The following is a 24474-nucleotide window of genomic DNA, read 5'->3' on the forward strand; positions in this document are numbered from 1 at the left end:
TAATTAATTAATGTGCTTTCTCCGTTTCGTTTGCAGCGATTCTCCAGCGCTCCACTGTGGATGTGGGACGCATCAAGCTGCAGAGCGTGGCCACTTGCCTCTACCTCTGCATGGACGCGTGTGGTGTTCCCTACGGCTCGGTAAGTAAGCTTTCAATAATACTACATCTCCAAAAAATATTAATTAATGATAAAGGAAAATTTGAAGTCTGTGAGGTTCATAAAACCTATATAAAAGATAGGTCATTCTAAGTAAGATATTAACTTGAATGAGTTCAACAAATGTATTATTCGTTTGGAAAAAACTTGTACCTCTTAATAATAAAAGCTCAAGTTGTATTTTAAGAGGATTTTATTATTTATTCTTTAATTACAAAATATTTAAATTGATTATAATGACCTCAAAAAAGAACGTTTATTTATTTTCCTATTTTAAATTGCTCATTCGAATAGTTCTCTTTCACAAATTTAGACAGTTTTAAAATCAGTATTTTCTGAACTGCGAAATCGATTTCGAATAACAATTTGCCGCTCTCAGATAACTATATTTCGTATTTGGATCGACCTATCTGGTCCATTGTTGGCACCCCTCAAGCGAAAACAAAAACAAACAAAGGCCTGTTAAAAGATTGAGGTAAACCGAAAATACCGAAAGAACCCTCAAATAAATGAAAGAGTCACCGAAGGGCTCGGGCAATAAATAAAAAATTAAATGTGAACAAAAACAAAGCAACACGATCAGCAGCAACAAAGCGTTTCCTTTCTCGAATCCCTTTTTGCCCCGGAATGTGTCCTTTGGCGCGGTCAGGTCGTCAAGTGGCAACTGATGTCGGTTCGCTTGGGTTGCAAGTCCTTGGATTTCGTCCCTTGTCCCATTTCCCTTCCCTTCTCCTCTCCTCAAAACTAAGGCGACACTTTATCCCGCTGCGTTGCGAGGTCCACGATCCTCGGGATGCCTTTTTTGGGCTGGCGCCATGGCAAACGCTTCGATTGCGTCGGACATTAGTTTTTAGTTCTAGTCGAATTCACTTCATTTCTTTCCGCCGTCGCGGGCACTTTGACCTTTCCGTAGCAGAAATAGCACCGAGTGTGCCAATTCTGTCAGCCGGGCCGTTTTGTATCTCGCGGATACACAGATACTCTGCTGATTGATGCGCTTCACCAGCGGCCACTTTGTAGGCGGCCCTTTGAAGGCGCCGCATGCCTATAACATAGCCGACATATCTCTAAGTTGGTCAAGTGGGCGGTTATATTGGGCCGACTTGTTTATTTTGGCGACCAGGGCGTCCGGTGCTCACAGCACGAGATTTGAGATCTTAGATCTTCTTTCTGAGTTCTAAGATCTGAGAAATGGCCACGGTATAAACCTAACAACTAGTTATGGGCCTTGATTTACTGGTGCGTTTAATACTTTTCGTCGGTGCGATATAAATAGCGGCGTGCCTTGTGACTGAATTCCTCACTTTTCACCATAATAATTTAAGCGTTTTTGTCTTGTGACCAACGAGGCAGGTGATTTCGGGTCTTGGCTAATTGCGAAGAAAAAGTAAAGTCCCCAAAACGTTTGCCAATTCATAAATTCAAACCAAAACCCAAAACGGCTCGTGAGTCAGCGTCTCAACCAATTAAATTGTCGTAGCCATAAATGTGAGCACATTACGGTTTGCTTATTAATTTGCATAATTTGTTCTCCGGGGAGCGTAGGACCGCCCGCAGAGCCAACGAACTTGGGTTTGGTCAATTAATGCCGAGCGGGGTCCAATGAATATGTTGCATCATTATCATGCTTATTGTCCTGTTCAGGGGCGATAAATGCGGAACGCGTCACGCAGGTTTTTATTCTTTTTTTTTCTTTTTTCGTTATTTAGCTATGTTTCCTAAGTGGTTCCGTTTGTAGGTGTTCCCTGTAATCTGAACAACAGGTCGACCCTTTCTACGCTCGCCTGGCGCCACTCGATAAGCTCCGATGGAGGGATCACGCAGGGCTAATGGTTCTCGGTATCTGGAGTCCCTCTTTCCTCTGATTTTCTACTTATCTAGGTACAACTTCATTTCCCTTTGGTGTCTGCCAATTTTCACTTGCAAGCCATTAAAGACTAAAAATAGAGGAAAATGCCTGGAAATACGAATCATAAAAGAGGAAAGGGGGAGGAGCGAGGGAGGGGGAGTTCTGGGGCCACTTTGTTGTCACATATGTCAAAAATTTGTCTCGACTTGACTCGACCCTGGGGAATGGCGTCAACATACAACATACTCCTGGCCTGGCCCTCACCCATTTGACGGCTCATTGCGACTCGCCTTTCGCCTGATTAATTTCTAAATTTAATCGGCGACATTTTCCGTTGCGAGCAATCAGGCAGGGAATTGCCTGGCTGCCGTTTTATTTACGAAACAATTTTAATTGCCTGACAAGCGAATTAATTCAGTGTTGTTAATTGAATTTGATCTGCAGTTGTCTACCAGTCGGCGGATCCAAAAGAGCAACGAAAATCCTTTCACCGCACTCGATTTACATTTTTTACCTAGCCCCCAAATCCTAAATGGGTAATTCTTTCAACTGGCCATTTGGTCCTTTTGTTCGGCTGTCATGAGGTGTTCATAAAGTAGAAATGTTTATGGCCAGTACGCCACAAGAAGTCGAGGGCCAACACTATCTCGATGGCCAACACCGATAGGAGCACATCCTGTGATAATGAGCGCATTTATCCAACTGATTTCATTGCTGATAGACAAAAGAAACAGACGCCGCCCCTGGACAGCAAATACCCAAGAAGTTTTATTTTGAAATGTGGGAAATGCGGTGGTACACTATTGGGATACGATTCTGAAGAAGCTGAGAAAATGTCTGGGAGACAATTCTTTGAAGTAGCCTAAATGGTTATTTTCAAAAAAATACCTAAAGAGTTTTCTATTTACTTGACATGGCTACCGGTGAATGCCTTAAATGGGTTTTTACTACTGTTTTTTATTGTATTTGTATATAAACTGTTAAATGATTTGATACAAAATAAATATTTTGGCAGTCTTATAAAACTTAAAGAAGAATCAATATTAAAAAGAGCAAAAATCCCATATAAATATAAAGTTTATTGTCAGGTTATTTGTACTTAATTAGCTGTTCAGTCTATTCTAACTATACCCAATAGTTAACCCCTGTCGCCAGTTTCTATGCCAAATCATTTAATCATAGCCCTCTGTTGTTGCAGAAAGACTTCACTGACGACTGCGTCTTCAACGAGAACATGGGTCTGCAGAACTACAACACGTACTCCTCCACTTACCACTCGCACGCGCGGCGGGTCTTCTACTTGGCTCTGAACGGGAGCGGGCAGCCGAGGCGCACCCAGATCCCCGCCAGCCGATCGCTGGGCAAGCTGAGCACCTACACGAACGCCATCACGGAGACGGTGCCGCAGGAGCGGGTCGAGCAGCTGATCGCCAAGAATTTTGGGGCCAATCGCGTCAAGCACGGCGTGCGGCAACTCTGTGATACGGGCAAGCCGCTGATCGAGCTGATCGACTTGGCCAGGTTTAAGGGGCCACCTCAATGCAGTGGCAACAACAATAGTGGCAGCAGCAGCACTAGCAGCAGTAGCAGCAGTAGCAGCAGCAGCAGCAGCAGCAGCAACAGCAGTAGCAGCAGCAACAGCAGCAGCAGCAGTAGCAGTAGTAAAAGTAGTTACAGTAGCAGTAGTTACGTTCCTGTGCCTGCGATCGGCAGCCTGAGTAGTATTAGTAACAGTAGTCAAAGCGAGAGCGGCCATATTAGCAGTAGCGTTAGCAGTAGCAGTAGCAGTAGCAATAACAGTAGCAGTAGCAACAAGCCCAACAAGAAGAAGAAGCCGCGCTGCAAGCCGCACGAGCAGGAGGACACCCACAATTGCCAGAAGCGCGGTGGAACGGGAGCGAGTGCCATGCGGAAACTGGGTCCCAAGGCTCAGCGATGCAAGGATTTGCGCGAGAAGGCGGCGGCCGAGAAGCGAGCGCCACCGAATTGTGGCAAGAAGAATGGAGCCAAGAGGAACCCAGTCGAGGCAGCCAAGGCAGTGCAGCAAAGGCCCAAGGGCAGCATCCAGTCGGGTGGCAAGAGGAACAAAGGAAATAAATCCGGAAAGCAGCGGTTGAATGGTGGCAAGAAGCACCAGCAACAGCAGCAGCTGCAACACCAGGCGAAGTCCGTTTCCGGTGGCAAGCGGAAGCACAGGAAAATGGAAGTGAGCAGCTCCACCTCCACCTCCACAATGGCCACCAGCCTGGCCACGCCCCCCGAAATCCATTGGGAGAGCAGTTCCCCCCTGCCCGCCTTCGCGCTCAGCGAAACCAGCGATCGAGTGGAGCGCAATGTGCGCATGAGCAGCAGCGAGGACGAGCAGGATCGGGATCAGGATCAGGAGGAGGAGCTGGCGGAGGAGGAGGGCGACGGCGATGGGGGATCCCTGGAGGATGCCAGCTACGAGGACGCCAGCTCCGAAGCTCAAGGACGCAGCGGTGCAGCCGGCGACGATTCGCTCTACTACGATTTGTGAGTTTCCCATTAAGAAAATTCCTAGCTAACTCTTCATCTATTTCTCACAAACAAACGATAATCAAGTAGAGATTTTCTAAATTTATACCAATAACTTGTTTTTTAATTGGCAATAACTTTTAATATACTTTATGGTTTGGAAGTTCAATATTTCTAAATTTTATCTAAAACTATTGAATATTTTCCTTTTGGCATTAACATCGATTGGATTTTTCCATAACCTTGAATATCTATAGAATTAAAAAGTATTTTCAAAATTTATATCTCATATTTCGTAATTTTTGGTTTATTTTTATTTGGTTGTTGCGTTTTATTTTATTTCATCACATGTTTCCAAATTTTATAAAAATCTGTGTGAGATTTATAAAAAAAGAGAAGAAAAATCCGAAAGTTGCTGTAAAAAGTCCGGCTTGAGTATGCGAAAGATATTGTAATTGCAAGTTTCCACAACACATCTACACACGATCAGACACCAACAGACATCCACCAAGATACACAGCACATCCAGCACCAGATCCCATCATATATATCCCATCTGCCAGTGTGTACATACTTGATATATCACCATATATACCATACACCCAATATACCTACGACTGTGGTTCACTAAAGTATTTTTGATGCAGCGGACGTTTGTCCCCCCGGCGATGATCGAGGTCAATGCCAGCCCCTCTAAAGACGATGAATATCAATGTATTACGACGGAGTCTCGAGTATTTTATAAGAACCTCTCAGCCAACAATTTGGACTACCAATCACCATCGAAATGTATAATAAACGCACGCCCATCCAATCAGATAGATGTAAAATCGAACCCATAACCTTACGCAACGCGAATGACCCAAAGAGTCTATTGAAATACTTGAGTCTCTGTGGCGGAACTTTCACGTTCGGTTGACGATAAAAAAATACTCAAAAATACGACCACAGCGATAAGTCTACCAGAAACTAAATGAAAACTTGCAAAGCGCTTTCCCAATATTGTAAACGAGTGAAGCGGTGAAAATTCGAATATGTCGAGGGAATCCATTTGTACATAGATCGCGGTTTAGTCGTAAGATATAATTTCTTGTCTCTGTATTGTCGAACCTCGCTGCCTCTCAGTGCGTAAATCTAAGCTCTGTAAATCAGTTTTAAATGACGATTTCCCCAAGGCAAATCAAGCCAACGACACATCGAAAATAACTATTATAAATTGAATAACTGAAAAAAAGGAATGAAAAACTCACAAATTGTATTTTTAACTACAACTACTTATGAAACCAACATGTAATACTAATTTATTTGATCAACGAGAGATAAGCGTGAAATTATAGTTTGTAGCGTCTACGATTGAGTTATTTATTTATTTGCAAATATTTATTTATAAACTATTTTTAAGACGACTAGGCACTAGACTAACATAACTTTCCAGATAAGTGAGTAAATGATCGATGAAAACAGCATGAGAAAAACGCGAAAAAAACTAAACTAAAAAATAAAATTAAAAATACATTAATATCAAAACGAGAATGTCTTTTAGTGAATATGGTAAGAGGAGTAGTCCTTGTCAAAGGTTTATGTCCAACGTACTGGTTGTTCTGCATGAATTTAAATATTTTCGTCATTTTGCACGTTTTCCGCGTTTATCAAATAAATTTACAAAATTGTCACAATTCATTTGTTTAACTTTTGGCATGGTTTTGTGTAATGCAGTTCCTACATATCCTCTCTATAAGCTCGCAACCCGAAACCCCCTCTATAATAATCTGTGCCCTTTGCAGCCTCTTCCTGCAGCTGATCGCCTTGGCTTTGCTCCAGTCACGATTCGTCCTGTGAGAGGATCCTTCGATCTGTCGCCGAAACCTATTGGACCTCCGATCCACACAACAAAGCTAAAGTTCCTGATCTTTAAGCATAAGAGTTCTACTTCTAAACATACAAATAGCATTTAATATTTTCGTATTTATAATATTAGACTGAATCAAATATTTAAACTAGCATCGGGAAACCGAAGGCTATTAGCCCTTGCAGTGGAAACTAAAATCTTTTAAACAATTTAATAACCTACATATTTTTTTTAAAAATTGCTCCGAAACTTAGAAAGAAAATTTTGATTATTTTGATCTTATTAAAAGTCCTTATATGATAATAAGTCCTATAACTGATTTTTAAGTGTGTTTAAACATGAATGGTTTACCAAATTTTTCTATTTTTGCTATGGCAGTAATGTGCTATACCCACTGCAAGGGTAGAACAAATCCACAAACTAGGAACTAAGCGAAACCTACTGTAAATAAATTAAAATATTTTAAAACCTAATTCAGCACCCGGTAATCGTTTGATTTACTGTCAGTGCGAACCACTTAAAAGTTCGTGGCGAGGTATATTTCCCTATGCTGATTAAAGCCCGATGTCACCATTATGGCACACATTGATTAAACAGGTGAGCAGATAGAGCTGATTGCCTTTCCTGGGAGAGCAGTTCGCAGTTCGCACCTCGCTCGCCAGCTCTCATAATATGCTTACATCAGCTGACTACAGTCAAAGACCTTTTCTAGAAATGCCAGCACGTGCTGAAAGCGAGTGGATCATGTGGTCTAGAACGAGAGCGATAGAGACAGAGATCAGAGATCAGAGAGCGGTACGAACTGTATATTACAGTCAAACGTCCATAAATCTACAAATTAACTAGCTAATTTCCGTTCTACTATAGGATTTTGGTTCAATTAAGTTGTCTTGTTTTTAAAGGTCTATGAAAATAATTTTATTAGAACTAAAGTATAGATTGTCAGGAAAATTATAGGCTCAACGTTCTCATTAGAAAAAAAAATTAAATACCTTAGATACTACTGAAATTGGTAATAAAATAAACTATTGATTACTGTATAAAATACAAATTTAAATAGAAAGCACCTTAGAGATTTAAAATTTAAATATTTATTAATTTGCATTCCAATAAACAAAAATTGTAGTGACCCTATTAAATGGTTTCCGGTAAATTGCAAGCGATTGGTTCCAGTTGCAGTTGCTCCCCTGTAAAGGGATACTAGAACAAAGTTGAGTTAACTACACTCGGATTACGGCGGGGAGACCCGGTGCCCCTGTCCGTCCGCCGGAACCGCAATGGCAGAACCCAGTCGAAATCGTTCCGATTCCCCTGTGTGAGACAAGTCACGTAGGCCTTGAAATGGCGAAATTGCTGCTCGCGGTCGCTCATGTTCCCGCACTCGAGTTCATTCAAAACGCTGCTGAATTTTTCGCATGAATAGGCGAAACACGAGGCACACCAGCCCCCACAGCAGCCGAAATATTAGGGGGGAATACAAAAGTGGGGGAACGAAAACACCGAACACCGTGCGCCCACCCGAAACCGATCTAAAAAAAAAAAAAAAATAAAGAGACCGGCGAATTAAAACCCGAGAGTCCGAGTTCTGTTGGCAACATAAAACATGGATCCCCGTTCCAGGTCCCCAAATCGAAAAGCTGGCGTAAGCATAAAAGAGCGGGTGACGTCGTCGACCGCTTGTCGCACGCTCCCCACGCGCGTTATTGGAGCTTATCAGCTGCTCCGGCGATGATCGCCGCTATCAACATATGGCAGCCCCACCGGCTGAGACCCGCTATCAAAGTCAGCTGTCTGCGAGCGTTAATTGGTCGGCTGATTAAAAGAGTTCAATCGGAAGAAAGCCAGATGAGAGTCTTGGCAAAATACGATGTCCAATTGGTTGCTGTTTTTTATAGATTTTGTTTTGCTCCCGTCATCAGATTATCACCGCTATAAACTCAACCTGGAATATGCCCCCATAACTTAGATTGCATTGTTTTGTAAGGGATTTCCAACCCTGTTAGTAATTAAAAATATTGCAGGTGTATTATTATAACAACAGTAGTTCATAATTTATATTGACTTAAGCAAATAGCAATTAGGATTATGGAATTAAGACATTTTCATTTAAATGTCTATGAAGTTTAAAAAAAAACTTACAAATTATTAGGTAGCCCTTATATTTTTACAACTATAATTATAATTAATATTTTGTTTTACTATTACTAATATATTCCATTGGCTTTTGTAAGTAGCAATTTAGATTGTGAAATTTAGACGTTCTAATCATAATTTAGTAATTGGTATGACTACTGAGAATCATTTACATTGATTTTGCAAGTAGCAATTAAGGGTGCTGAATTCCTAGATGTTCTCTTTAATATTTATGCGTTAAAAACAAAAAGCTTACAATTTATTAAGTAGCTCTTATAACTCCCCAACTATTCAAATTAGGAATTATTTTTCTCTATTTAGAGTTGTATCTTTTAAAGCTTTATTTTATATAAATTCTACCTACATAATAGCAATCATTTAATTCGACTAGCTTAAACTTGTGATGATTCCAACGTTTTGTTGCTCTCATTGTAATTTTAGTTTCGCTGTTATTTGCAAAAACCGCACAGCTGAAATGACATTTAATTTTGGCAGATTGCAGCTAAACTTTTACGATTTGAGGTCTACGTGACGTATGGAGAATACACCCCGTGGCTCACATGCTGATTCACACCGATCGAATTTAGTGTGGGCCTGCCCCAAACAGCTCCTCCGTCCAATCAACTGCACCTGCTCAATGCCAAAGCCATTGCCAGTGCCAATTGGTCGAGTGGCAGATTAGATAGATTTATTAATGGACACCCACACGAATCCGGCCAACACTAATTTATTGCCTCGATATCTAACAAGCGATCACTACCATCCTGTGTGGGATGCAGACGGGAAATATAATAGTTAATAAGTCCCATTTTGGGAAAACTAAAGGGGACATATTCTAAAAGATGTTTGAGGAACAACTTAAGCACATCCCAAAAGGTGTAACCTTTTTTTTTGTACTCAAAGGAGAAAATTTTGATTACAAAAATCAGTTTTTGTTCAATCATAAATCCATGTAACAAACTTTTATTGATTTATTGATTTTAGCAACGTTGATATATGTTGTTAAATATTAAAAAGTGTTTATAGGGGAGTAGTCGAGTAAACTGTCACTTTTAACTTACGAACAGTTATGCTTGACTCAGCGAAATAAAAAAGAGAGCAGGGGAATGCATTCCGAAGTTAAATTCAATTAAACAGATTTCAATCACCCGAACATGACGGAAATGTCAGAATCTTCGCCGTAGCCGTTGATCTCCGCGTAAGTCTCCCCAAGTTTGCCCAGCCACCCTCGGCAAAGTCCGGTTTAGCTGCATTTCTAGTTCATGGCCTGCATTGCGTGAATATGATGAGTACGCTTAATTGGATTAGCTGCGATGTCTGCCGGGAAATGGAAATGGAGACGGAGACGGGCTAAAGAGCCAAAGTCACTGAGCGATTGCATAACAAGCCGGTTCGGCCAGTCGGATGGAAAAGCGTGTGAAATGGAGTTGTAACCGGCATGAGATTCTATTTACTAAATAATTGGACACTAGTGTCGCCGACGATGGGAGAGCATGTCCATCAAACTGCCAAGTGGTTTATGCAAATGCTTCCCATGCCAAAAAGAAAAAAAAAAAATTCAACTTGGAGATGCGGGGCATCGATCCCCGTACCTCTCACATGCTAAGCGAGCGCTCTACCATCTGAGCTACATCCCCTGTTGTATACATTGTGTCGTAGTTTCAATGTGAAGGCTTTGCAAGACATCGTAGTGTTGTGTAAGCAAAAAAGCTTTTTAGCATGAGCTTTCTAGTTATACCTTCGAGTTTTGCGATGAAGTAATCAAAAATTTCATATTGTTTTAAGGTATGTAAAAATTAAAACTTATTTTTTTTATAATAATTGAACACAATTTAATAAAAAAAAATATATTGTGCGTGTGAGGTACACGTGATAACAACTAAACTTATGTCGCAAGGCCTTCTAGAAAGCAGATTGTAAATGCTGAATTACAAATCAATGCTGAACTATGCACATTATATTAATCCCGTCTTGAACAAACAAATTAATAATAATTATAAGATTGAAGTAAACATTACAGTATAAACAATAAAAACTGAAAAGTGAAAGTAAACTCCGACCCAGTTCTCTCCCCTTTTTCCTAGTTTCTTTGCCAAGTTCAAAGCAGTGATGATGATGCACCGCTCTGTCAACGAAAACCATAAAACACCCAGGGTGCAACATATTTAGGCCATAACAGCACTTTCTTTAATGGGACTCGGTCCTATTTTCAGACAACCTTTCGCCTTGGGTGGCTCACGGCAAGGGCTGCAACAAATTGAAGCTATAAAAATGTCCAGAAATTGGAGTCATACCCGGGATGCTGACATTGCCGGGAAGTCGTAAAACAGTTGAATGTGGTGCGTGCTGAGGGTCGGCGTGTTTATAAATACAACACACCTGAATTGATCGTAAAGCTAGCCTCATTAAAGCGATATAAAAATGAATGTGGCTGAGAGAAAATTTATTGATAAAACTTTAAGGGCGAAGGTAGGGTCAATTGGCAATGAGAAAGAGAATAGCATGCAAAAATAAAATAAAAAGTAATTCGGTCTGTTCCCGCCCGGGTTCGAACCGGGGACCTTGTGCGTGTGAAGCACACGTGATAACCGCTACACTACGGAAACAACTGACGATCTGATGACAAAAAGGAAACACCAGCTTGGCACACAGCTTTAGAAACAAATTCTCAAATTTTTAATTTAATTATTTGTTAGAGAGTTAACGTGGAAACCGACAAATTCTTTTCAGGTCCCGGGCATTTCACCGTGCATCCACGAACTTTTATTTTCCTCATCTGCGGGCTTATCAATGTCAAACCGGTCATACGACATTTTGCTTTTTATTATGTGTTTATCTGCACCACGTCGTACACAACACTCACCTTATTGTGTTATCTAAAGTGCAGAGAGAAGCAGCTCAGCTTAAAGCCTTACGGAAAAAAATTTTCAGATTACTAAGTCACCGTTTCTATCAATTTGCATTCTTATTTTTTGAAACTGCAACAAAGTAATTCAAAAAGAAAAATAAAAAGTTAAAAAAAAAGTGATCGCAATGTTCCCGCCCGGGTTCGAACCGGGGACCTTGTGCGTGTGAAGCACACGTGATAACCGCTACACTACGGAAACAACTGAAGAAACGGCGGCAAAAAAGGCAACTCGAACTTAGCTATGGAAAAAGAAACAGGTCTAATGCCTTTAGATCGTGGTACTTGGTGCGTGTGGTACTCTTGACAATAATAATGAACCCCAATTCATTGACTGGTCAGTCCACTTTTAATTTTTATTATTTCTTTGTTCACTTACGAACTAGTGATCCGGCGGCAAAAAAACCAACTTGGCCTTAGCTAGCTGACATCGATAAGAAAAAAGCCAGCGATTTGGAAACAATATATCAGCGCTCGATTTGCATAATTTCCATGCGGGAAAACGCCAGAACTTGTGGAGTGAAACCCTGATTTATGGGCATTCCGATAAGCGAGTAAAAGTGTTTTGACTGCGGTGTCTTGAATTTTTCTTGGTGCTTAAACTTGAAATTATCCGGGGCATTAGCGAGTTTCCCTTTTTCGATGTGAACTATCAACTGTGTCGCGGCAGCCTCTGAAAAAGGAAAGCTCTTATATCATTATTGTATCGGTCGGTGCGTGCGGCGGTACTATAAATAAACAGCTAAAGCAATTAGGTGGCTTCTGTGCCAAAATTGATTGCAAATTGTGCCGGGGATGCGGCAATGGCTATGCAGGAACTCTCCGACTGATAAGAGCAATCGGTCGGATGCGAATTCTAAGTGGAATGGACACCCGCAACGGCCACAAACGGGTTCAACTGGCCAATGGCGATACAAGTGACAAGTGAACATGGAAAACTAATTTATGTGGCGCATGCGACAGGAAATGCAAACTCCACTCCACTCGATTCGATTCGATGAATCGGAATGCAATATGCAATATGCGGTATTATGCAGTGCAAACCCGTCGCTGCGGTTGCTCAATGAAAGTCGGTACTCGGTTTCGCGGTTCTCGGCTCTTGGGGACACTTGGCACCTCGTGGAGAGAAGACCTTGACCGGGTCCCGGATGGACAACGGTAATATGAAACCACCGCTAAGACACAACAACTGGCGAACAAGTGAAGAACATATAACCGCCTAACAACACTTTGCTCTTAACTACATCGGCGAGTGGCACTTCTGGCCCCGCCGGCTCCTCAATCGAAGACGTGTAAAGGAAGCGTATCTATCGGTGGGATCAGCATTACCAGCTGCACAGAGAGCAAATATTCGCAAGGCGTTAAGGACCTTCAAAGAAATTTTAAAAAATTTCAAACTAGTAAAGATTTTTACAAAATTAGAGCCCTACTTACAAAGGGCAACGATTGGTACTTTTACTTTCAAAGTGAAGAACTATACTATACTACACTTTCACTCAGCTAAATATACCCAAAAGGTAATTAAAAGTAGAGATATCATATAAAGCTCATTTCTTTCTCCCAGTGCTCTTGGCAGCCGGTTTAAACTGCGTCTGGCTGCAGGCTGAGCCATCGCCTCCATCATCATCAGCATCGGCAACAGGCCGCATCTCAACATCATCGCTTGTTGACCAAGTTATGCTACGCGAACAACGATGTGTCATGTCGGGCCGCCGGTCATTGCCAAGATGTGGCCAAGTTGCTTAAGTGGCCAACACAGGAGATACTTCTTATTGGCGAGGCTTTTGCTTCACACCTCCCACAACGGGCGGCCAAAAATTCGCACGCTCGCGGCGCCAGTCGATCCTGGCCAGCTGTGTTGGCCAAGAAATCCCGGTCTGATTGGACCTAGACCCCGAACTCCGCTGCAGGCCATCAACAGGCGCATTGATCTTCGTTCGTCGTTCGCCGTTCGCCGTCCGCGGTTGCATCTTTATTTTTTATTAATCGCCCCATTTATTTGATTATCTCAGGGGCCAGCGGACTGGCTTGGGATAGATTTATGCCTCGGCGGCGTAATTTACTCGCTAATCATGCAACACTTTTCATTTTGACACGTTCGGGCGGCTCTCACCAAAGCACCGCCAGCGGTAATTATGTAAATTCCCCACCGATCCTCTGCGATCCATCGACTGCCGGGGGGTTTAATTTTATGATCTATGCCTGCTCCGTGCTTAGAAGCGAACTTAACACAAATTGATAAAGGCAGCCATCAACAACAACAGCAACAAGAACGTGGGGCTCTCGGTCTTGGACTATTTTTACGATCATCGATCCCGCGTTCCTCTTGTTTTCCCTGGCGAACACATCGCTAACATAAATTACGGACAAGGAATCGGGCACCAAGTCCGGTATAGAATTCCAGGGAAAACGCATCGAGCATCGGCCCGCTTGTGTTTTGACACCAAACATCCGCTCTAAGCCGCAGCAAAGGGTTAGGGGGCGGGGCCCGATCCGAACCAGGATCGGAATCGGTATCGGTATCGGTACCCACTTGGATCGGATGGGGGCAGATGATCTTGTTAGCCGTTGCCGCTCATGCGCATGACTGCAATTTAAGCGCCATAAATTCTGTTCTGTTCCCTGCTCCCCAAGTCGAAGGCAATGTGTCAAAGTTGTTGGGCCCTTGTACTTTAAAGGGTATCAAGGGTAGTTTTGGTTATATCATAAGGGAATCAATTGTATGGTGGGGAAATACTTGACTCAACTCACTTCCTTTTTCTCAAGCATAAACTTAATAACCTTGTAAGACATTTGTTGTCTACTATAACTGTATGTATATTTTTCATTTCTTCTAAGATTACCCATTCAATTGAATTGATATTAATCCTGAGATTCTACTAATACCTTCAATTTTATATATTATTATACTTATATTTTAATGGATATTTCTCAATCGAACCTTTATATTAATACACTTTCTTTGATGCTTACCCAAGCATAATGCCCTTTCAAGCGTTTTCCAATAATGTGAGGCTGCATTAGATGACTTAATACGATTTTGGTTGGGTATGGCTTGGGTTCTGGGGGGGTTGAGCAGCTGGATCGGATCCGCTTTCAAGTGGTTTCGCGGAGAGGGGGGAACAGTGGCACTAGCGGAGACTTTGCTGTGACATATGCAAATGGGAAAAGTAATTAAACAATCCTTCAAGCCGTAACTACGAGAGACATAAATTAGTGCTTAGCATTATAAATAAGCACAAACAATTTCAGCATTTTCTACACGATTAATAACGCCAATTAATCGCAGAAATGGCGGCGGACGGCAGTCATTGCCATGTAACTGACAAACTGGTCGACAGTTGCTAATGAATTAATCAGCGCGGAGATTAGATCGCAGATAGATTCTGATTCTGATTCTGATTCTGATTCTGGATCGGCGATCAGAAACCATTCAAGCAATCGCGTAAAGAGCGTAGGCATTTAATTGCGCCACCACACAATAATATTAGCGGCGTTACTGACAAATGATAATTGGTATTTGCATGACAATTAGAATCGCTGCCAAGATCGGATCAAATGGGCGCCAAGCGTCTTTGAGAAGCTGCCTCGTTGGAGTCCGTTGCAAATGCGATTGGTCACGCCGGGCACTTCCTGCATATTTGAGCCGGTTTAAGAGCCCCAGCCAGTCGGCTTCTGATCAATGGACCAGACTCTCGCGGATCGTAAACACTCGTGCACCCGAAAATGCACCACAAGGATCGAGTTTCCCGAACTTGACATTGAAAACATCAGCGGCAGATGAAGATGCTCCTCGGCCTGTCAATCCGCTTATGGTGCGATCATTATCACTGATCCCCAACCGAATTAATTCCCCGTCCTAAGTGGCTCTTAATTGTTGCAGTTTATTTCGGGAGTGCACCCAAGCATCGATTGGTATTCCATTCGGAGGGGCATGTCACTCTGTTTGTTTGGTAAAAGGGGCGGGGTTGGAGGTTGGAGGTCGGGGGCAAACGTATCCAGTTGCAATGCTGACAAGATCACGTACAAAGTGCAACTTTGCCGGGCTGTCAATCAAATGATGATGTTATTTTGTTCTTCGATCTTAAAGGGTTTCTTCAACTGGAATGCTCACCATTAAGTACTCAATGTGTCATTGCGAGGGCGGCTTGATATCTTCAGCTGTTTGCCTTAAGGTGATCGTCTAATCTGCGTTTGTGCAAGGTGATGGTATTTGGTAGATCATTATTGAGATAATCCTAGTTTTATGTAAATGAAGGCAATAAATCCTTCTGCTTTATAATGTAGAAATTTGTATTTAAAATAGATAAATCAGTGTTCTAAATATACTAGGTTTAAGGTGACGTTATTTACCTCTAGTTTGTCTTACTCATACTCATTATTATAACGTACTTCTTTTTATGTTATTTAAATGTTATTTTAGTTGTTACTAAAAAAACTGGCTTAATAATAAGAAACGATCTAAACCAGTGGTGTTATCACACTCCTTTTATCTAAACTAGACTCTAAACTTCTTTTAATTAAAGTTTATCTCTATATTGATTAAGATTCGTCATCACGAGATGATCTGAGGTAATCTTGTTGAACTTGTTTCTACACGACAAGCTTGTCTTTGCAAGTGTACTACCTTCTATTAAACAAACCCTTATCGCTATCCGATATTTGCCCAGGAATGCTGACCTTTAGCGGTGCTATTGCCTTGAACGACATAAATTGAAACCCCCTCGCGAATGTTGATCAATGAGCGCCATGCGCAATTATCGCACCTGGAACGCAATCACCTGGAGATAAGCCGACGATATCAAACAACGGCCCGAATGTGTTGGCCATCGAGAACACAATTTTGTCTGCTTATGTTTGGGTTTATATTTTATTTTTACTTTTTCGGCAGTACTTGAACGCTAACTGGATGAGTCACCCACCCGTCGGTAATAACTAATTGTCTTTAAGCCTAACAGAATTACGTCTATTGAAAGATTAGTGTCCGTTACCGTAGTCGGCCCACCTTTTGCCCAAAGCCTGATCCCGTGCCTGCTGTCGGAGTACCTTGCCACTCCCCGTTTTTGGCAACTCGGTAAGAAAGAATACGCCACAGTGGAGCTGCTTGTGCTTGACCACCAGTCGCTTGGCCACGTACTCCACGATGTCCATTTCGGTTAGGCGACTTCCAGGGACTTTAACGACCGCCGCCGCTGCAGGATCGCCATCGACTTCATTCCACAGGCCGAAGACACAGGCCTCGATCACATCCGGCAGCTCGGCGATGACCTGCTCCAGTTCTTGGGGACAGTACTGGGCGCCATGGAAACGCAGGAGATCCTTCTTGCGCTCCACGATGTGCAGGTAGTTCTCGTCATCGAAGTAACCCATATCGCCGGTGTGGAACCATCCCTGGTAGTCCTGCATCCGCTTCGACTCGTTGGGATTGGCGTAGTAGCCGTTCCATACCTTTCCATTGTGCACAAGGATCTCACCAGTCTCTCCGTGTCCCAAACTCCGACCGGCGTCGTCTAGGATCTTGACCCGCACTCCTGGTACAATCCTTCCCACGGAAGAGGGTTTGGATATGCCCATATTGGCCGCCACGCCTCCACATTCGGTAAGGGCATAGCCATAGGATATCTGCCCTGTGATAAGGAAGTCCTGCAGCTTCAGCAGGTTGGCCACGTAACAGGATCCTCCGCCCACGCTCACAAACCGAATGCTGGATAGCCGCTGCTTGCTTAGAGTTGGCGCCTTTAGGAGGGAGGCCACCTGCTGGGGCACCACCGTCAGCAGGGTCACCTTGTACTTCTCCACCAGTTGAAGCAGGTACTCCGGGGTATAAGCCCTGTCCGTGATGATCCGCGTGGAGCCGTGGCAGCAGCTGAACAGCATGTTGAACATGCCAGCCGACCAGTCGATGGTGCTGAAGGAAAGCAATACATCCTGACCGGTCACGAAGCTGAAACGGAATGGAAATTAAGTTTAGGGATTTGTTTTGGAAGTATCCAGAAAAAAAGCATTATCCAAATGGTTTGCTTTACCTTCGATCAAAAATATTTAAGGTATTTTCGTATACAATTGTTAGACAGTAAAGGGCTTTTAAACTATATTTTAATTAGACCCTTTCTACAAAAACAAAAATCCAGTTAGACATACCAATAATTTAACGTTTAAATATATTTTGTTTTGCTACTAAAACAAAAGTAATAGCAATTTATTATTTGTTAAAAAAACACAAGAGAAAATAAAAAATCAAATCATCAAAACAGTATAAGATAATTAACAAAACATACACCCATTTACAGAAGATAACCTCATATAAAAAATATTTTTTGAAAAAAAACTGAAACAATGTCTTGAAGTTAAGCCAATTGTTTTTGGTTAAATATAAGCGCGATACTCTGGGTATCTTTTTTATCAAAAAATATTATTTAATGAATGAGTCACACATTTTAGAGAAACCCCTTGTGCTCTGCCCATAAGGTTCATCCCAATATCTTACCCAAAATCGAAGAGACAAGCCGAGTTGCTAATACAAACTGCTTTTGGAAGACCTGTGGTGCCCGAAGTGCAAAGAATGGCAACTGTATGATCTCCACCAAGTAGGAGAGTCTCTGGCCTGTTAAAGAAAGAATCATAAGTTTAATTACACATTAAAGAACTGCATCAAATTAAGTCTTACACATAGTAAAGCTCAGCTTTAGTGGGTTCCAGCAGATCCTCGACGCGCGGCATGCCCAACCGATGATCCTTCAGCGTGTAGACTTGGCTCTTGAGAATCCTAGCAATAATGCTCAGGCGCTGGTAGACGTAACCGTCGCAGAAGATGACCCTTGGCCTGGTAATGGAGAACAGGTGCTTCATGGTCTCCTCGTCGTGCCAGGGACTAACCGCATGAAAGGGTGTGCCATTCAGAAGACATCCCAGAACAACAGGCATTAGGTAAGTGGTGTTGGTTCCAGCGATGCCCACCACATCATCCTGTTTCAATCCCATGGCTTTCAGCTGCTGGGCAATGCGGATCGCAAAGGTGATGGCCTCTCCATTGGTTAAAGCTGTGCCTTCAGTATCCGAAATCTGTAAAAGAATTTCTTATAAGTAAAGTTTCGATATTTTATATCTCTTGAACCCACCTGACAAATGCTGGACGGATGATTCCGCATAAAGGCGAACAGAATTTTACCAATCGAACAGTCCACATCGAAGAAGTTCGCCGGCCTTGGTCCACTCCAAATTTTAGTGTATTTATCGAATTGCGTGCTCGAGCGTTCCATTGTGGCGACTGATAAGAATGGCCGGGTGCCAACAAACGGTTTTCAGTGTCCGGGTGCGAATCCGGTCCGGATTCGATAACGGTTCTTCAGCAACTGGCGACCGCTCGCAACGTTCGGGCCATTTGCAGTCCAGGTGGAGTGGAATGTTATCGCTAAACCGCTTTCCATTCCTTCCAAGCGGTTTCACTACGTCACTGTTTTGCGGGCGTAGCTGGAAAAGCTCATTGATAAGCGCTTCCAGCTAGATAAGCCAATAGCTTGAGATATTTTCACTGATAGTTGGCACCTTTTTGAGTGAGTAGTGGGGTTAATGAAAAGACCTTGGATAGGTGAATGCCCCTATTATAACCCACTTAACACTTATCTCTCTAAGATACCATATGAAGATGCAATTTTTGTAAATTATATGTGATATGATAAAGAAATGAAGTTTAAGGGAGTTTAGATAGTGAAACTCTCATAATTTCAGTTTAATTAGTTAATTAACTGATAGATTGGTATGGATATAATTTTTCTTGATGTTTATACCTTTGCAGAGGGTATTATAATTTCAGTCAGAGGTTTAAAACGCAGTGATTTAATCTGATCGGCTTGATTTCTTTCAGGTGGCGTTTTCTAACTTCTATTGAATTTCGGATTGAATTTTATCAAAATCGGATAAATCTATCAAATAGCTGCCATAGGAAGTTAGACAAATCGAAATCGGACAACTATATCATATAGCTGCCATAACAAGAATCAAAAAAATGGAAAATTAATTGAAAAATCATCTTAGCTTCGATATTGTATGTAAGTATGATGTTGTTCGATATAATTTGAAGACTGCAAGGGTATATAAGCTTCGGCTTGCCGAAGCTAGCTTTCTTTCTTGTTTAAAGATGAATTGTTCTATCTAAAAGCAGTTAGCTGTTTAATAAATTTGATCTACATATGTATTTATATACTTCGCTGTTTTAAATGAATATTAAATGATTTCCACTAAAATATTAATAGCACATGTTTTGGCTGCTCTAGCTCTTTGATACAAAAATGACAGTTTGCGATTTCTGCTTCAATTAGTACTTTTAACCTCTAAGAAATAGGCTTTAGTCGCCATGCGGTTGGTCTTGCCATTGGGACTGCGCTTTAGATCATCCACTATAATGACTCCCCCATTCAACTGCATGTACTTGGCATCGATGTGAGAGGCCACATAGTCCACGACGTCCTGGGCGGTGAGAGTGCTCCCGTGTTTCTTGACCACCGCAGCAGCAGCCTTGTCCCCGACTAACTGATCCCAAACACCGAAGACACAGACCTCGGCCACGTCGGGCATCATCGAGATGACGGCCTCGATGTCGTTGGGATAGTACATGATGTTCTGGTACTTCAGCATGTCCTTCTGCCGCTCCACAATGTAGATGAACCCGTCGTCGTCCACGTAGCCGAGGTCCCCGGTATGGAACCACATCTGCTGATCCCTTATCTGGTGGCTCTCCTCCGGATTGTTGTAGTATCCCGACCAGAACTGGTCGTTGCGAATGCACAGCTCACCCACCTCGTCGGGACCCAGGGACTCTCCCTTCTCACTGATCACCTTTAGCTTCATTCCGCTCACAAGACGACCCACCGAGTTGGGCTTCTCGTCGAAGTGGTAGTTAATGGAGGCCATGCTGCCGATCTCAGTGAATCCGTAGGCGAAGTGCAGACAATCCTTGCTCAGGCGACTTCTCATCTTGTGTTGGGTCTCCACGGAAGCCCGGGATCCTCCGTAAAAATAGAAACGAATACTCGACAGGTCGCATGTTCCGAATGCCGGGGAGTTGGTCATCATGGCCATTTGGGAAGGTGGCTGCAATATCCACGTGATCTGGTGCTCTTCTATGAGGCGCATAAGAAAAGCCGGATCGAAAACATTATCTGCAATAATCCGTTTTGTGCTGCAAACCCCGGACGTTACGGTGGTAAGCAATCCGGAGATCCAGTCGAGAGTACTGTGAGTGTACTGAACATCGTTGGACGTCAAAAGACTAGGAATAAATTGGTTATTTTCTGAACTCAGAAAACAATGAACCTACTTACTCAGCGCAATTGAAGATCTGTCGACTATTGGTAATGGTTACCGCCTTGGGAGTTCCCGTTGTTCCCGAGGAGCATAAAATGGCCAGAGTTTGGTCATTTCCTTGCTCCAGTCGAGCTGGCTGGAAGTTCTCCTCAATGGGAGTGGCTAACACTTCATCAATCCGAATGGAATCCGACGGATGATTGCGCATGGTGATCAACTTCACGTCCATATGGGAAGTGGCGGAGCGAACCTTTTCAAACTCGTCGCCATCGCAGAAAATAATCTTTGGCTTTGTGATGTCGAAGAGCTTTTCAATAGTGCTCTTTTCGTACTGAATGTTAAGCGAATGGAAGGCAATTCCGTTAAAAAAGCAGGCGTAGACAACGGCAAACATGTGGGTGGTATTCCTGGCTATAATGCCAACCACATCGGATTGAAGAAGTCCCAGGGATCGCATATAGCTGGCCACTCGCATCGAGTTGGCATGCAGTTCCTGTCTAGTGAGTATAGTGTTTTCCGTGGCTGAAATCTGGTGGGTTACATAAAATTTTTAGATAATCTTCTCCTTAGTAACTTCAAAGAATACCAACCTGAGCAATAAGCTGCGGATGCCGCCGCATCTCGTGGAAAATTATCTGGCCGATGGACAGTTGTGGGTCGAAGTACAAGTCCTTTTTGCCTCCGCTCCAGATTTTGCGATCGGCATTGTAGGAGCTGGATGGTCTAAAACGCATTCCGTGAACTTGTTATCCGTCCGTTTAAATTCTCGAATGACTGCAAAGTGAAACGGCAGCTTTCCTTTTATAGAGCTGCGCTCTGTTAGCAAACTGTTTTAGATAACTTTCGGGCGTACTATATGAGTAGGTTCACTGATTATATTTCACCGACACGCGAGATCTCAGTAGACAAACAAGTGAGGCAATCTCCATAACAAAACACTCGCCTTCTGTTTGAGTAATTGGCGCTAGACCCCCAACATCTGTAAATGCGATTAGGCTGCCCTCCTCGCAATGACTTGCATTTTCTCAATCGAGAATAACGTGCATTGCATTGCATCACATGCATTGGTACTATGGTAAATATTGGCACTTCGATTAGTAGTTTTGTGGCAAAGAGGGGTAATCATCGTTCTGGTTGAAATTTTACGGAAGCTTTGTAATTATGAATTACTAACTTGGATAAGTTTAGATGAACTTTTATTATTAACCTTAAGAAAATGCCTTACTCATTTTATGATTGAAGTTTCGTAATAAGAGGCACTGCTGACGAAATTTTTGAGCAGCTTACGTTTTGTTATTATTGCGTATTAAGAATTATTAACAATTTAAAAACATTTTTAGAGTTCTTTAAACAAACATATGTAAGCCTTGCAAATTTTTAAGGTAAATAAGATACGAATGCTTTCAAAGAGATGCAAAATTAGCTTCCTACTGAATTTGACTAATATATAACATACCGCTTTTGACTTGGTAACAATTGTGACTCAAACAATATCAAATCCAAAACTTTAACCCGTAAAAACTATTAAAACTAATAGAAGCATAATAAAAATAAGTAATCATATCATTTTTGTTGTTTATTATTATAACAATAGTGGTGTTATAAACAAAGTGTTCTCTGTTATTTGTTTGTTTATTTTGTTTTAGGACTGGTTTGAATTACTCAAGTAGGCTGCCTTCACAGCTTGTCGATTCACCTTTCCGTTGGCGCTCTTTGCAAGTTGCGGAACTATTTGCACTCCTCCGTGGAGATGCTTGAACTGCACGGATACATTCTTTCGAACGAACTGCTCTATGTGCTCTGGATTCATCTTACTTCCTGATCGGAGCACCACGGATGCGGCTGCGGCATCTCCCTCCGTCTCCCGCCAAATGCCAAAGACACAGACCTCGGCCACGTCGGGCATTTGGGCGATGACCTCCTCCACTTCGTGCGGATAGTACATCATGCCCAGGTACTTCAGCATGTCCTTCTTGCGCTCCACGATGTGCAGGTAGTGATCCTCGTCGAAGTAGCCAATATCCCCGGTGTGATACCATCCGCCGGAGTCCCTCATCTCGGCGGTGGCCATCGGATTGCCCACATATCCGCTCCAGGGTTGCCCATTGTGGCAGAGAACCTCACCCAATTCCTTCGGACCCTGCAACTGCCCCGAGGAGTCCAGAATCCTTACCCGAATGTTCGCCATGAGACGACCCACCGAAGTGGGCTTGGATTGGGTGTCGAAGTTGTAGGACACCAGTGTTCCCACCTCCGTGAGGCCATAGGCATTCCTCAGAATCCCAGGACCGTGCAGGAAGGACTGCATCTTCTTTATAGTGGCCACCAAGCAATGGCCTCCAGCGAAGATCAAGTGTTTAAGGCTTCTTAGCCTTTGAGAGCGGACATTGGGACAGTTGGCCAACATGGCCACGTGTGAGTTGGCCATGATGGTCCACGAAATCTCGTGCTGCTCGCAGATGTCCAGGAAGTGGGCGGTGCTGAACATCTCGCTGGAGATCAGCCGCACTGTGCCGAAAACTCCTGCAGTGACCAGGGTGATGAGACCTGTTACCCAGTCCAAGGTGCTGGGAGCGTACTGAACGTCATCTGAACCAAGGTAGCTGGAGAGTAAATTGGGATTTTAGTTGAGATTATATTAGTTTTCTAGAGTAAAAGTTTCAGAAGATATATGGATTTTAAAGTGGTTTAAGGAAACGAAAATAAAAAAATTGATATGAGTATTAAAGTTATTAAGCACCGATTCAATCGAATGTGTAGAAAATATATCATTAAAATGTGTAGTAATAGCCAATTGGATGATAATTTTAGTACCTATTAAAAATAATTCCTGTGTGATAAAAGATACCAAAATTTCAGCATTAATCATAGTCACGATTGGTGAGTTTTCCGGTAAATACTCAACTCAGTATGAACCCTACCTGTGGGTCTCGAACAGCTTCCGACTGTTGGAGATGGTCACTGCCTTGGGGGTTCCAGTGGTGCCGGAGGAGCAGAGGATAGCCATGGTGCGATCCACACCGCGTTGGAACTGCGTGGGTTCGTAGTCCTCGGGAAGGGGATTCTGCAGCAGATCAGTCACACTAATGACACCTGGTAGCTTTCCGTTGATAATTATGATTGGAGCTCCCAGCGAGGCTCCAATATCCTTGACCTTTTCGTATTCTGCAACATCGCAGCACAGGATCCGGGGCTTGGTGATCTTGAAAAGACTGGCGATGGTCTTCTGCTCCAAGTTGGGATTCACGGCGTGAAAGGGAGTTCCGTTGAACATGCAGCCGTAGGCCAATGCACCCACATGGGTGGAGTTCCTAGCCATGAGGCCCACCAAATCCGTCTCTGTTTTAAATCCCTGATCCCTCAGATAGCAGCCAATCTTGGCCGCGTTTTGCAGCATCTGGAATCGGGTTAGCCGCGTATTATCCGTGTGCGAGATCTGGAATATCCTTTGCGGTTGCCGCTGCAACTGCCGGAAGATGATTTGCCCCACAGTCAGTTCTTCGTTGTAGAGGCTCTGGATCGAGGAGCCACTCCAAATCTTCTGGTCCGGATCGTAGGAGGTCGCCATGTTCCCGTTGAGGTCCAACATCGTGATGCACGCGCGGTTTGCAACTGTTGCACGCTCGACCGCCAACGGGTCTATTTAAAGGTCGGAGAAATTGGAAAAATTAGCCGGCAATTTAGCAGTTAAAGTGTCCGGATATTTAATTTCACCTATTGATTGCCTGACCGTTCGCATGACACGATATCTGTGCGGAAAACGTTTGGTCAATCAGATGAT

General features: G+C 42.9%; 4 protein-coding genes, 1 long non-coding RNA gene and 3 other non-coding genes across 9 annotated transcripts in view; 2 read left to right on the plus strand and 6 right to left on the minus strand.

The window, feature by feature from the left end:
• The window catches only part of LOC108101099 (serine-rich adhesin for platelets), a 44795-nt gene extending 37966 nt beyond the window's left edge, over positions 1-6829 (plus strand). Inside the window, exons 3-5 of one of the 2 annotated variants that reach the window (XM_017205309.1) lie at positions 37-140; positions 3206-4521; positions 6288-6829. In XM_017205309.1, coding sequence (XP_017060798.1) covers positions 37-140; positions 3206-4521; positions 6288-6342 — 1475 coding nt within the window. In that variant the 3' untranslated portion in view covers positions 6343-6829. Of the gene's footprint in view, positions 1-36; positions 141-3205; positions 4522-5150; positions 6031-6287 lie in introns of those variants that run through there. The other variant, XM_017205310.1, reaches the window with a different exon arrangement.
• A 3220-nt stretch (positions 6830-10049) lies between these two features.
• Positions 10050-10122, minus strand: Trnaa-agc. The gene has a single exon. It is a non-coding gene; the product is annotated as a tRNA-Ala (tRNA).
• Positions 10123-11018: 896 nt separating this feature from the next.
• Trnav-cac lies at positions 11019-11091 on the minus strand. Its single transcript has one exon. It is a non-coding gene; the product is annotated as a tRNA-Val (tRNA).
• Positions 11092-11519: 428 nt separating this feature from the next.
• Trnav-cac lies at positions 11520-11592 on the minus strand. The gene has a single exon. It is a non-coding gene; the product is annotated as a tRNA-Val (tRNA).
• A 3494-nt stretch (positions 11593-15086) lies between these two features.
• LOC108101035 lies at positions 15087-15893 on the plus strand. Its single transcript, XR_001772026.1, has 2 exons — positions 15087-15205; positions 15274-15893. It is a non-coding gene; the product is annotated as an uncharacterized LOC108101035 (long non-coding RNA).
• A 353-nt stretch (positions 15894-16246) lies between these two features.
• On the minus strand, positions 16247-18793 carry LOC108101115 (4-coumarate-CoA ligase 1). The gene is made up of 4 exons (XM_017205334.2): positions 18509-18793; positions 18058-18452; positions 17878-17994; positions 16247-17334 (listed from the first exon to the last, which is right to left on the minus strand). The coding sequence occupies exons 1-4, from the start codon at positions 18647-18649 to the stop codon at positions 16368-16370; spliced, it is 1620 nt and encodes a 539-aa protein (XP_017060823.1). The 5' UTR covers positions 18650-18793; the 3' UTR covers positions 16247-16367.
• A 763-nt stretch (positions 18794-19556) lies between these two features.
• LOC108101116 (4-coumarate--CoA ligase 1-like) lies at positions 19557-21465 on the minus strand. The gene is made up of 3 exons (XM_017205335.1): positions 21284-21465; positions 20711-21222; positions 19557-20658 (listed from the first exon to the last, which is right to left on the minus strand). The coding sequence occupies exons 1-3, from the start codon at positions 21425-21427 to the stop codon at positions 19701-19703; spliced, it is 1614 nt and encodes a 537-aa protein (XP_017060824.1). The 5' UTR covers positions 21428-21465; the 3' UTR covers positions 19557-19700.
• Positions 21466-22248: 783 nt separating this feature from the next.
• Positions 22249-24304, minus strand: LOC108101125 (luciferin 4-monooxygenase). The gene is made up of 2 exons (XM_017205349.1): positions 23615-24304; positions 22249-23296 (listed from the first exon to the last, which is right to left on the minus strand). The coding sequence occupies exons 1-2, from the start codon at positions 24280-24282 to the stop codon at positions 22336-22338; spliced, it is 1629 nt and encodes a 542-aa protein (XP_017060838.1). The 5' UTR covers positions 24283-24304; the 3' UTR covers positions 22249-22335.
• Positions 24305-24474: the final 170 nt, after the last annotated feature.

The sequence above is a fragment of the Drosophila ficusphila genome, unplaced genomic scaffold (genome assembly GCF_018152265.1).
Source record: "Drosophila ficusphila isolate 14025-0441.05 unplaced genomic scaffold, ASM1815226v1 contig_791, whole genome shotgun sequence".
Lineage (NCBI taxonomy): Eukaryota > Metazoa > Arthropoda > Insecta > Diptera > Drosophilidae > Drosophila > Drosophila ficusphila.

Bases quoted from the DNA above. Each gene is read 5' to 3' on its own strand.
- LOC108101115 (XM_017205334.2), bottom strand. From the start codon at position 18,649: ATGGAACGCTCGAGCACGCAATTCGATAAATACACTAAAATTTGGAGT. The intron at 17,995-18,057 runs GTAAGACTTAAT...TTTCTTTAACAG, and splicing joins AAAGCTGAGCTTTACTATGT to GCCAGAGACTCTCCTACTTG. The intron at 17,335-17,877 runs GTAAGATATTGG...ATTCCGTTTCAG, and splicing joins GCTTGTCTCTTCGATTTTGG to CTTCGTGACCGGTCAGGATG.
- LOC108101125 (XM_017205349.1), bottom strand. From the start codon at position 24,282: ATGTTGGACCTCAACGGGAACATGGCGACCTCCTACGATCCGGACCAG. The intron at 23,297-23,614 runs GTAGGGTTCATA...TTTACTCTCCAG, and splicing joins AAGCTGTTCGAGACCCACAG to CTACCTTGGTTCAGATGACG.
- LOC108101116 (XM_017205335.1), bottom strand. From the start codon at position 21,427: ATGCGTTTTAGACCATCCAGCTCCTACAATGCCGATCGCAAAATCTGG. The intron at 21,223-21,283 runs GTTGGTATTCTT...GTAACCCACCAG, and splicing joins ATCCGCAGCTTATTGCTCAG to ATTTCAGCCACGGAAAACAC. The intron at 20,659-20,710 runs GTAAGTAGGTTC...ATTTATTCCTAG, and splicing joins CAGATCTTCAATTGCGCTGA to TCTTTTGACGTCCAACGATG.